At 33.1% G+C, this 10,625-nt stretch overlaps 3 protein-coding genes across 8 annotated transcripts in view; 2 read left to right on the top strand and 1 right to left on the bottom strand.

The window, feature by feature from the left end:
• The window catches only part of LOC109533645 (glutathione S-transferase), a 6,543-nt gene extending 4,292 nt beyond the window's left edge, over positions 1 to 2,251 (top strand). Inside the window, exons 1-4 of one of the 2 annotated variants that reach the window (XM_019899023.2) lie at positions 491 to 702; positions 844 to 1,011; positions 1,108 to 1,238; positions 1,994 to 2,251. In XM_019899023.2, the coding sequence (XP_019754582.2) occupies positions 567 to 702; positions 844 to 1,011; positions 1,108 to 1,238; positions 1,994 to 2,122 (564 nt within the window). In that variant the 5' untranslated portion in view covers positions 491 to 566 and the 3' untranslated portion in view covers positions 2,123 to 2,251. Of the gene's footprint in view, positions 1 to 490; positions 703 to 843; positions 1,012 to 1,107; positions 1,239 to 1,993 lie in introns of those variants that run through there. The other variant, XM_048665542.1, reaches the window with a different exon arrangement.
• A 113-nt stretch (positions 2,252 to 2,364) lies between these two features.
• On the bottom strand, positions 2,365 to 6,836 carry LOC109533643 (DNA polymerase interacting tetratricopeptide repeat-containing, protein of 47 kDa). 4 transcript variants are annotated; one of them, XM_048665538.1, is made up of 8 exons: positions 6,788 to 6,836; positions 5,426 to 5,583; positions 5,112 to 5,229; positions 4,584 to 4,755; positions 3,079 to 3,392; positions 2,861 to 3,020; positions 2,627 to 2,788; positions 2,365 to 2,573 (listed from the first exon to the last, which is right to left on the bottom strand). In XM_048665538.1, exons 1-8 carry the CDS (start codon positions 6,819 to 6,821, stop codon positions 2,492 to 2,494), a joined length of 1,200 nt encoding a protein of 399 aa, XP_048521495.1. In that variant the 5' UTR covers positions 6,822 to 6,836; the 3' UTR covers positions 2,365 to 2,491. The 4 variants fall into 4 exon arrangements, with proteins under 4 accessions (XP_048521495.1, XP_048521498.1, XP_048521497.1 ...); XM_048665541.1 differs by lacking the exon at positions 6,788 to 6,836 and adding an exon at positions 6,199 to 6,318; XM_048665540.1 differs by lacking the exon at positions 6,788 to 6,836 and adding an exon at positions 5,816 to 5,882.
• On the top strand, positions 5,918 to 10,625 carry LOC109533646 (peptidyl-tRNA hydrolase 2, mitochondrial). Of its 2 annotated transcripts, none has more exons than XM_019899024.2 (4): positions 5,918 to 6,175; positions 9,152 to 9,314; positions 9,377 to 9,502; positions 9,729 to 9,886. In XM_019899024.2, exons 1-4 carry the CDS (start codon positions 6,014 to 6,016, stop codon positions 9,806 to 9,808), a joined length of 531 nt encoding a protein of 176 aa, XP_019754583.1. In that variant the 5' UTR covers positions 5,918 to 6,013; the 3' UTR covers positions 9,809 to 9,886. The 2 variants fall into 2 exon arrangements, with proteins under 2 accessions (XP_019754583.1, XP_019754585.1); XM_019899026.2 differs by lacking the exons at positions 9,152 to 9,314; positions 9,377 to 9,502; positions 9,729 to 9,886 and adding exons at positions 10,094 to 10,253; positions 10,309 to 10,434; positions 10,511 to 10,625 and having other exon boundaries at positions 5,939 to 6,175.

The following is a 10,625-nucleotide window of genomic DNA, read 5'->3' on the forward strand; positions in this document are numbered from 1 at the left end:
TTTTTCTAAGAATATTGACCAAACAAGCAACTCAAAAACGCAACTCAACACAATATAACCCAAGCCTAGAACAAATACCTGATTGCATATTAGCGTTGTGGTTTTTCATAAAAAAATGTTTCAATTGTGTTTTTTAAACCGAAATGTTGATAAAACTTTAGGAAAAGTTTGCAATAACTTTTTGTAATGTGCCATTGAGCAACTTATAAATTTAGCAAGTTTATCATACTACAATACCTTCGAGCTTTGAGGAATAAAATACATTTTTTTAAATAATTTTCTCTTGAGTTTCTCTCCTTGAGTAAGCCTCAATAGACTGAAAAATAGGGTGTTCATTTTGAATCACCTTGTATACTGCAAAGCAATATTATGTTTTATGTGTGTAAAATGTTACTTTCTCTTTCCCGTTTAAAACATCAATCTATTCCTATCTATTTATTTAGTGAATCACATTCATGACAATACGAAATCAAGTGGTGACGAATGAAGCGCAATTATATATATAATTCATTGCAACTCGTACGTATCACTAAAACCAGAGGTTTGTTGTTGGCTGGCGTAAAAAAATGATTCCAAAATACAAACTAATCTATTTGAATACGTACGGACGAGCTGAACCTTTAAGATATATGTTTGCCTATGCTGGTCAGGACTATGTCTACGAAATAATTGAAAAGGAAGACTGGCCTAAGTTAAAACCAAGTAAGTTTTCAAAAAGAAGCTTTTTTATTTGGAAAATGTATCTTGAATATATAATATTTTGGCCCAAAGAAATGCATAAAGTAAAAATGTTGCAGTTATATACGAGCCAAATTATTTTCGGCTTATTCCAGTGCTTTTCAGATACGCCATATGGACAACTACCAGTTTTAGAAGTTGATGGAAAGCCTGTAGCGCAAACAACTGCGATAGCACGGTATCTTGCAAAGCAATTCAATATTCAGGGAAAGGATGACTGGGAAATCTTACAAGCTGATTCCTTAGTGGAGGCACTGGTGGATTATCGCGCATGTAAGTAAATTAATTTGAAGTCAAAATCAAATCTTTAATACCAATTCAATAATCTTCAGAATTGGAAAATTCTAAAACAAATCGATATAATTGCAGGTGCGAGAAGATTATACACAGAACAAAACCCTGAAAAAATTGCAGAAATTAAAAAGGAGCAAACAATGTACCTAGAAAAATTCGACACAATATTGTCGTCAAACCCATCAGGATTTCTAGTTGGTTCGGAGGTAAGCTAAAGAAGATGTAATAAGTTTTAGAGAAACACTGGCATAAGTTACAAGGCCAATAGGGTCTTTGCATGAAATTTATCTTTGCGGAAAACATGGTAACATACAAGCTTTATTGCATGTAAAAGGGACATGATGTTTAGATGATTGGGCCTCTGAATAAAAATAAAAACTAATTGCTTTTTACAATTTCTTCGAAAATTTTTGGGAATCTGGAAAGACTTAGCTAATCTAGAACATCTGTTGAGCTGAAGATCAGCTGTAAAAGAGAAGGTGATATTTGTATAGTAAAATGTAAAATATGTCCCGAGTATACACCACCTACAAAAACGTCCAAAACACCAGTCCGCTCGAAGAATTATCCCATTGTCATGGTGGTGAACTAAAAAAAGAAACAAATTGTGAAAACAGAGTGCCAGAACTATGCGGTAGCACAAAATAAAAGGTTAAAACACACGATCGGTTTTTTGTGGTTTGTATAGGGCCATCGGTTATAATTTATAACAGAAATTAAAAATGAACAATATAAAGGGTATTAAATTTTAAAGTACATATACAAGTTTGGTGTGTTACGTATTTTCGGGTGAGAGACGTTTAAAACGGGTCTACATAAAGATGAATTACCCTTGATTAGCTACAATTTAGTATACAACTGTTTGTTCTCAGTTTGAATAAGAAACTATCGGACTGGCGGATAAATTTTAGCCAGTGACTGTCCAGAGAAAAATATTAGTAACATTTTATAACATTTTCAGATTACATGGGCAGATTTAGTTTTTGCTGCAGTTCTTTCAGGAAGACAAGATGATTCGGAGGCTCGAAGTGCCGCTTTATCAACTCTTGTTGATAAAATTAATAATATTCCCAATATTAAATCTTGGTGAAAGGCAAGATCTAAGAGCAACGCATCCGCAAAATGATCAAGTAATATAATATTGATTGACTTACACCAGTTCAATTAGTAAATGTACTAAAAAGTGTGGTTTAGAATTAATAAACACTGTATCCGTAAATGTTATACATATTATTACTCGCTACAGGAAAAACGAAAAGGTCACCTAGACTTTTTCCCCTGTAGCATAAATACCGACATACAAATATTAATTGAGAAATAAATCAACTGATGAAATTTTAAATACTATATATTTTCAAAATAAGACGATAATGACCAGTAACATGAAATCTCAATCGTTTCATGAAATTGAATTTCAACTTTTCAACATTTTTAATTTTCCGTCAGTTTTATCATTGAATTATCTTCGCAAAAAGGCTTTCTCCGCATCGCTATTTTTTACCAAAACTATAAAGTTTGGTGTGCCTCCTTTTATAACATACCTACAAAGATAAGCTATAACATTTACTTGTTGAATATTTGATGTGGTACATACCCCTGAGTTTTTAAAACATATCCTAATGTTTTTTCGTTATCGACTTTAACAATATTTTGGTTGATTGTTTCAAAATATATATTTACATTGTCGGGTCGATATGCTTTGGCTCGATCCCACTCTGGATATGTCTCGAAAACTATATGCAACTGTTCAATGAAGCTGAAAATCCAAAACAAAACAGGTTGATATTTCAAGGCAATCCAATCAAATAATTTCAACAAACATATTTACCTATCTTCGTCCGCAAACTCTTTAATATAATCCATAATTTTATATTCCGGGTAAACTAAAACGACAGGCCACACTAAACAATTTGTTTCTCTGTTAAGATACACTCTCTGGTTTGCTAATTCTGGAAAACATGGCTCCAATTTGCTTAAATCTATATTGTCTGAAAAAGAAGGCAAACCCAACTTAGCTAAAATTCGATTTACAAGTAGAACACTTACCTTTGCCGCCACCCTCTATCTTGTACCCTCTTGAAACTATTTCTGCGATTAAATCTTTTACGGACTGATTCGCTTTCTTATTATCTGCATCCCTCTTTCGGTCGTTTCGTTCCTTCAATTTCAAGGCATTAACACATTTTTTCCTTAAGTTCAGAATATCCTTATTTGTTTTGTCTGATTCTAAAATATTGTCGCAATATTCAATGCCTTTATCATAGCGTGCTAAATGATAGCAACAATTTGCTGCACGGTTTAGGACTTTTTCATAATTTGGTTTAATTTTCAATGCTAGCTCGCAATCTCTTAAGCACGATCTAAAAAATGTGATTAGATATATGTTAGTTTGCTGTATAAAATGACCACCAAATTTACTATTAGACTATTTCCTAGATAATACTATTTCCCAGCTCACAATTAGTCGCCGGAATGAATTCAACCAAACATAATTCACACAAAACATTCAGTGCAACAATAATATTACCTACATAAGTACATAGACTCAACCTACAAACAAAAACTAAAATCACACAAATAAAAAAAAATACATCCGGAATGAATTTTAGCACTAGGTCCAGGTCGGTGATGTTACTATTGGTAAGTCAAAATTAATTCCTGGATTTCAATCATTTATTAAATTTTGTCTCATGACGATCAATACACACTAAACCCTCCTCGACCTTTGGCCATCTGGAATCATACGAGCATTACTTCAAATGATGGGGAAAAAATGTTCTTTTTTGCTTTTGCTAGTCTTATGTTTTTGTTCCACTTTCTGACAGAAAGTTGTTGATATCAGTAAAATGCTAAGCATGAAATAAGCGTTGTTGTTCATGCGGGTTTCTCAATCATTCATTTGCTTCTGATTTTGGATGATAAAATCGATTTTGATTGAAAAGTTGGGCACTCCACGCAGTGTAATAATTTCTAAGCGTAAAAATTTACTTCTCAAGAAGAAAATCAGTTAGATCGCAATCAGATTATTGTATCTCAAACATTACAGCATAAAGCAAAGTCCGAAATTTGTGTCAAAAATAAAAAGAAAAAAGAGAAAATTTAGTGAGCTGTAACTCGAAAAATATTCAGATTTCGAGTTTTTCTTACATGACCTGCTATTATTATTTTAGCATGTAGAACCTCCCCTAAAATTTTCCTAAAGCATTTTCCGAACACCCTATATAACACAAAATGTGTTTTTTGCAATTTTTTCTGCTCTCCAAATAAAACAAGTAACCCATTAAAAAGAAAGACGTCAAATTTTAACCAGCCCATATGATTCAAAAATAGTTAAGTTGTACATTTAATGCCACAATTTTTAGATAGGCCAACCTTCGAAGATCGCTAAAGTTTTAAGTTATTGATTAAAGTCGTCAGATATAACGGATACAAAAAATATTACAAAAGTCAAAACTCAAAAGCAATATAAACGATGATCTTTAAAAAATCCTTAATAACACATTGAAAAAATCAAATTATCCCTTAATTTTAAGATAAATAAATGTTTTTACCGATAATTCTGTAGGAACCAATGTGCTGCAGCTCTATTGTTTAATAAACTCGAGTCAATTTCAGAGTCTCCACATTTTTGTTTAATTCCTTCCGTGTAAGCAACGATTGCCAATCTATAGTTCTTGTGTTTAAAATTAAAATTCCCATCATCTTTATAAGAAATGGCTAATTCTGCAAATTAAAGCGAAAACGTTAATAACATTTACAAAGCAAAGGAATATTTAGACATGTAAAAAAACTTTGATATACCTATTTTAAATAATTTAAATAAACTGTCTCCACTAAACCTGGGAAAAATCATAAAGTTTTGAGCCTTGAAAGGGGTTGAAAAATGCATAATTTAAGAAACGCCACTAAGAAAAAGTGTTAGTAATCTTCAACGTAAGTAACTTTTTATTGTCAAACCCCCGAAAGGCACAAAGTAGATGTAATTTGTTGCTATTATATTAAATAAATTTCTAAATAAAGCGAAAATACATAGCAATCATTTATTTCGAAAACAAAAAAATTACATTGTGCTTTCTTACCTTGTGGTTCATTTTCGTCCGGGTCATATTTTAGTTTTTGTAAGCCTTCATATAATGGGTGAAGTTCATCTCCAAGTTTTGGAGCTTCCTTCATAAAAAATGGATGCTTGTCCATTTCCTAAAATTTAAATGTCTTCAATGTTGCAGTGTTAAATAGAGCCACTGTAATGGGTTAATTATTTAACTTAAATGTAACATAATTAACTGAATAAATGTGACCATTTGTTATTGCATTAAAGACAAGAAAATGGACAATTGCACTTAAAAATACAAAGGAAATTTATCTCGAATTTTCGAAAGGGAAAAAAAATCACCTCTTCCCATCGGTCTTCAGGCCAACCGTCCTCATATTTTGTTTTAGGTAAACTATTAATGTATTCATCTAATTCATCATCCAGCTTTTTGGCCAATTTTAATCGTTCCTCATCAGTCATGGGCTGCTTGGCACTGGGATTTATTTCTGGTTCCATTTCTTAAAACACAATTAAAGAACTTAGAAATACAGGATAAGACAGAGCAAAAATATTGTATTTGTTTTGAGATAAACACATTTACATTCGTAACACAAGAGATAAGCTGAAATTTTCTAACCTATCTTGTTCTTCTTTGTAGTCATTAGATATTTAATACTGAATTTACTCTCTACGGGAGAATTTTCAGCTATTTTATAATGCAATAATGCATTTTTAATCAAATAAACCTACAGTTCGCCAAAGTTTAATGATGAAAATATTTCAGTTTCTCTTTTGTTTGCCCCTCAGATGAAAACATGGCGAAACCTCATACCAAAAATTTTCTATTAGACATAACCTGCTCTTTACTTTTGAACGTAACCTATAAGTCGCAGGGTTAGCGAAACTGCTGAAATTTTTTAAACGCAGTTTCGAAAAAGAATATTTCAAATGGGGATGATTGCTAGCAATGCCTATCTGGCGGCTTTCAGTGCTGGCACTGTTGTTGGGATAGCTTCAACTTATGTATTCCTGAAATTTAGGAATAACTGGCATACACAACATGAAAACAAAGTTAAACAAGATCCACTTATCATGGAAGAGAAATATGAGGTAAGATCTAAATTGCTGGTTACCTTGCTTTCTTCTACGGATATTATGGAATGTTTTCGAACGATCAAGGCTCTTCTTTAATTTTATAGGGGGAAATATGTCGAATGTCGGCAAGTTTTTAAGGGATAATGTTAATCGAAAAGTTATTCAGGTTTCTAGCTTCAAAAGATACGGATTGAGTAACTTATGGCCCAATTGCCCCAACAATTCAAATAAGTTTACCTTGTTGATAATTATTTTACTAACAATTTTTCTTAGTAGTGTTTCTTGGAGAAATGAGGTTTTCGGCCAATAAAGTTACTATTTTTTTCATAAGAAAATAGGCCAGGGCATTTTAGTTTTCTCTGTAAACATATCTCACCACACCGAAGCTACATTGCCAATAGTCAATTCTTTTGATCCCCATACAAACGCCCCGAAACAGGTTGCAAAATGTTCATCAAAGTAGAAAATCTTTGCGAATGAATATCCGCAATTTCAATGAAAGACAAGTGGTGGCAAAACCCATTTTTCCAAGAAACACCACTAATATAAATTGTCAACAAAGGCTTATCTACAATGTAAGTCTATTATTAACTTCGAACGCAATTGGGCTATAAACTAGTCACTTACCAGTCTTCATAAATTTGTAAAAATCTGGATTCATAATTTAAGAATATGCACGGCACAATTGTTGTAACTGTGCACTTAACACTGTAAAAGATCTGAAGTATTGGCTTCGGACACGGACTGTTTAACTCCATCTGTGGCAAGATGAATGCGATAGACTCTATATTTTCACGGGATTGCAGTAAAATAGATTAAACCTTTATGCTGGTTATCGCTTTTGCAGCCATCAATTGAACACACTCAAGACTACAACCAATTACCGAATGTTGCCCCTTTACTATTAAAAGAACAGGGAGATTCAAAATTCTCCTCATTTTGTCCAATGGGTTAGTTTAGGGAGAGCGAGTAAAATGTTTACATTACTCAACCTTCGAATAGTTAAGGATATTGACAATGCTCAGGGAAACTCTGAATCTTGGTGAAGTTTTTACTATTTCTTCCTGCGTTTTTTATCTAAATTTCAAATGACAAAGCTAAGAGTAAAATATGCCTTGTAGAGAGTTTGTGCGCTCAATTAACGGGATCTCAAACTGGCGGCTTGGAGTCAGAAACACCTCAAAGATAAATTCACTTGAATGTAAGAAAACGGTTTATTTTTATCAGTGCTTGTACTAAAAAAGATTATTTTTCTTAAATGGGGGGAAATCACTTATAATTACATGTATATAATTTTTCGAGTTATAATTTTTCAAGTACTAGCTAAGCCTAACACCCAATAGGGCGCCTACTTTAGATATACACAGTTGTTCATCTCAAATTGCCCTGAAAAAGCCAAATTGAATAGTTTCAAAATACACAACCAACTGATAATTAAAATTAATTAATGGTCCGGATAAATGGCATGCAATTTAAAAGACACAACCGCAATCATCCATCCATATGAATGATCCAGACAGATATTTATTGGCAAATATGCCACGTTACCGCATATCTGTGATAAGGTGTTGTAACATTTTCAAATTGCGCTTTTCAAAACTTATGTATTGCAAGGTGGAATAACGGATGGATTATTTTCTCGAAGAAACTCTAATTCGTTCAAATTTTCTACCTAACAGACCTAATGGGGTATTTATTATCATTTTAAACCATTTGATTTGGTCTCTTGTGAAAAATTGGTGTTGGAAAAATTGGAAAAAGTGGTCGCAACGGAACTTCTGCGTAATCATAATCAGTACTCATTAAGTTTGATAGAAACAAGCACTAACGTATGTCATGGCAAACCATTTAAAGGTTTCTCGCAGATTTTCGAAATAACTCCGAACCAAGTAAAAGTTTAATAAGAGCTACATAAATACATAGATATCGATACATATACAGGGTGATTGGCAAAATTTGCGTCATTCCTCTGGAGGTGTTGTCTGGCGCTGTTATAGGAGTACAGARAAAATAGTAAAAGAAATTAATTGTTATTAAAAACTGAGAAATTTACAAAAAACTATATCAGAAATACGGCAGCAATGTTTTTCAAGGTAATCTGCCTAATTAATATTGCGCAAATACCTGTTGCTTCGTAATTATTAAAAACACCGGTAACCATGGAATTATACAGAGTGACAATAAGATAGACAAGGATAAACGGTAAATTCAACAAGATTCGTTGACTGCGCAACGTACTTTCGACATGATAACCTGTTCTCATAACCTCGAATTATGCGGGGTTTGGTGTTTACATAAATAATCCCTACAACACCAAACATTTGAATGGTTAACTACAAACAAGCTAGTGCCTGTGTAATATCCTTATTATCCACTCTTATCAAGCAGCTTCTCGTATTCAGTTAATTAACTCGTGCTCCATTTGTATCTCCTTGTGCTGTGTGTATCGTACAAACGTGCTAGGAATGTAGCCGGTATTTATTTGGTGCCTGGGAAAGTGTCAGTTATTGTGCTCTGAGTGAAATTTTCGAAAAAAAAAATTTCAATATTTTTCTCGTACTCCCCAAGTAAGCCTTTATCACCCCTTAAAAGGAATGTCGCCAATTTTGAATCACCCTGTATATAGATATTATCATTTTATCCACTTTTCACATTTAATATGAGATCAAAACATTCTTGTTAACGATGAAAACTGATGTTGTGAAATAAGGTTATTAAGTGAAATTGGGCAGATCTCCGCGTCAGGACTACGAAATGTGAATTTTCTATCACAGTAGCGATAGTCATCAGTAACCAGACAGAGTACAACTACCGGATTCGTTGCCAGTTAAAACACTACGTTTTCGCGCGTTATCTAAAAAGTTAAGAAAATAGTGAACATTAAACCACAGTTTCAGAATTGCTATTAATCATCTATATTAATTATATAGTTGTTTAGCTGAAGATAATTCACATTACAGAGTTGTAAAAGCTTATTTTCATTATTTACAGTTTGAAAATACTGACGATGAAATTCGATTAATATTAGGCGTGCGAAATGACTTAAAAATGCAAAAGGGCAAAGTAGCTGCACAATGTGGACATGCCTCGATGGATGCGTTTGCTAAGGTCTATAAAAAATCGCCTGAACTCCTTAAAAGCTGGTTGAAAACTGGTAACTGAGTTTTCATTGTATATGCGGCAATGTATATGCAGCATATCTCGCTAATGTTTCAGGTGGTACAAAGATTGTTGTTCGTGTGGACTCTGAGGCTCAATTATTCGAACTGAATAGTAGAGCGAAAAACTTAAACGTATTTTCCTGCATTATTTGTGATGCAGGTCACACCCAAGTAGATCCAGGTAAAACAGTGTAAAGCAGTTATGCAACTAAAATTTAATAAACGTGTATCTTACACAGTTGCACTTAAAATGCAGTTGCCAAAATAGCAGAATAAATTAGAATCAGAATAGAAACAGAAACTTCACTTAACTTAACGATCAGTTTATACATGCAATTACTTTTTATCAATTACGCACTATCTTATTTAGAAATCATACAGTTTTTAATTCAAATTTTATTTATTAGGTTCAAGAACTGTGATAGCCATCGGGCCCGCTCGAAAAAGTGTCTTAGAGCAGATTACCGGAGACTTGAAGCTGTATTAAACAAATAAAAATTTTTTTATTAACATCGTTGTGTAATTGCCATCATTGCCAATAAAGTCAAAAAATTCTTATCCACTATTTTCCTGTATTGTTTATTTACCTTATGCTCTTAATAATAATGCGTCCTTAAATCTAAAGGTAAAACGACTAGAATATACTATCCCTTAAAAACCTATAGTCAAACGACGAAAGTTTCAGCCAGGTCAAAACCTTCAGTATCCAAAGCAGACCATAAGCTTTAGATATAGGCTATGAAATTTGAAAAAAAATATTTTATGGTTGCAGTTTGGAGAAGGAGATGGTAATTTTCGATTAATGCTAGGTATACGAAATGACTTAAAAATGCAAAAAGGAAAAGTAGCTGCACAATGTGGACATGCAGCAATGGCTGCATATGCCAAAACGCTAAATATACCTAAGTTGCTCAAGCGGTGGAGGAAAAGCGGTAATTTAAGCGAAACCTGCAAGTAAGTAGTCTAGAGCCGCCGTTGGTGTTTTAGGAACCGCAAAAATTGCCGTTCGAGTAGACAGTGAGGAACAATTATTAGAATTAGAGAAGAATGCAAAAAAACTTAATATTTTAACGAGTGTTGTTCGAGATGCGGGTCAAACGCAAGTAGCACCAGGTAATGTAATTTTAATATATTTGAAGCAATTTTATGATCTAATATAACACAGTTAACTTGCGACTTTTGTCTTTAGGATCAAGGACGGTAATAGCAATAGGGCCAGCTCCGAAAAAGGTTTTGGACAAAATTACTGGACATCTGAAATTGTATTAAGTTATAAACCTAATACAGTCTTTACAAAAACAAAA

Source organism: Dendroctonus ponderosae, unplaced genomic scaffold (assembly GCF_020466585.1).
Source record: "Dendroctonus ponderosae isolate FM_Combo_2020 unplaced genomic scaffold, Dpon_F_20191213v2 Dpon_F_20191213_4, whole genome shotgun sequence".
Classification (NCBI taxonomy): domain Eukaryota; kingdom Metazoa; phylum Arthropoda; class Insecta; order Coleoptera; family Curculionidae; genus Dendroctonus; species Dendroctonus ponderosae.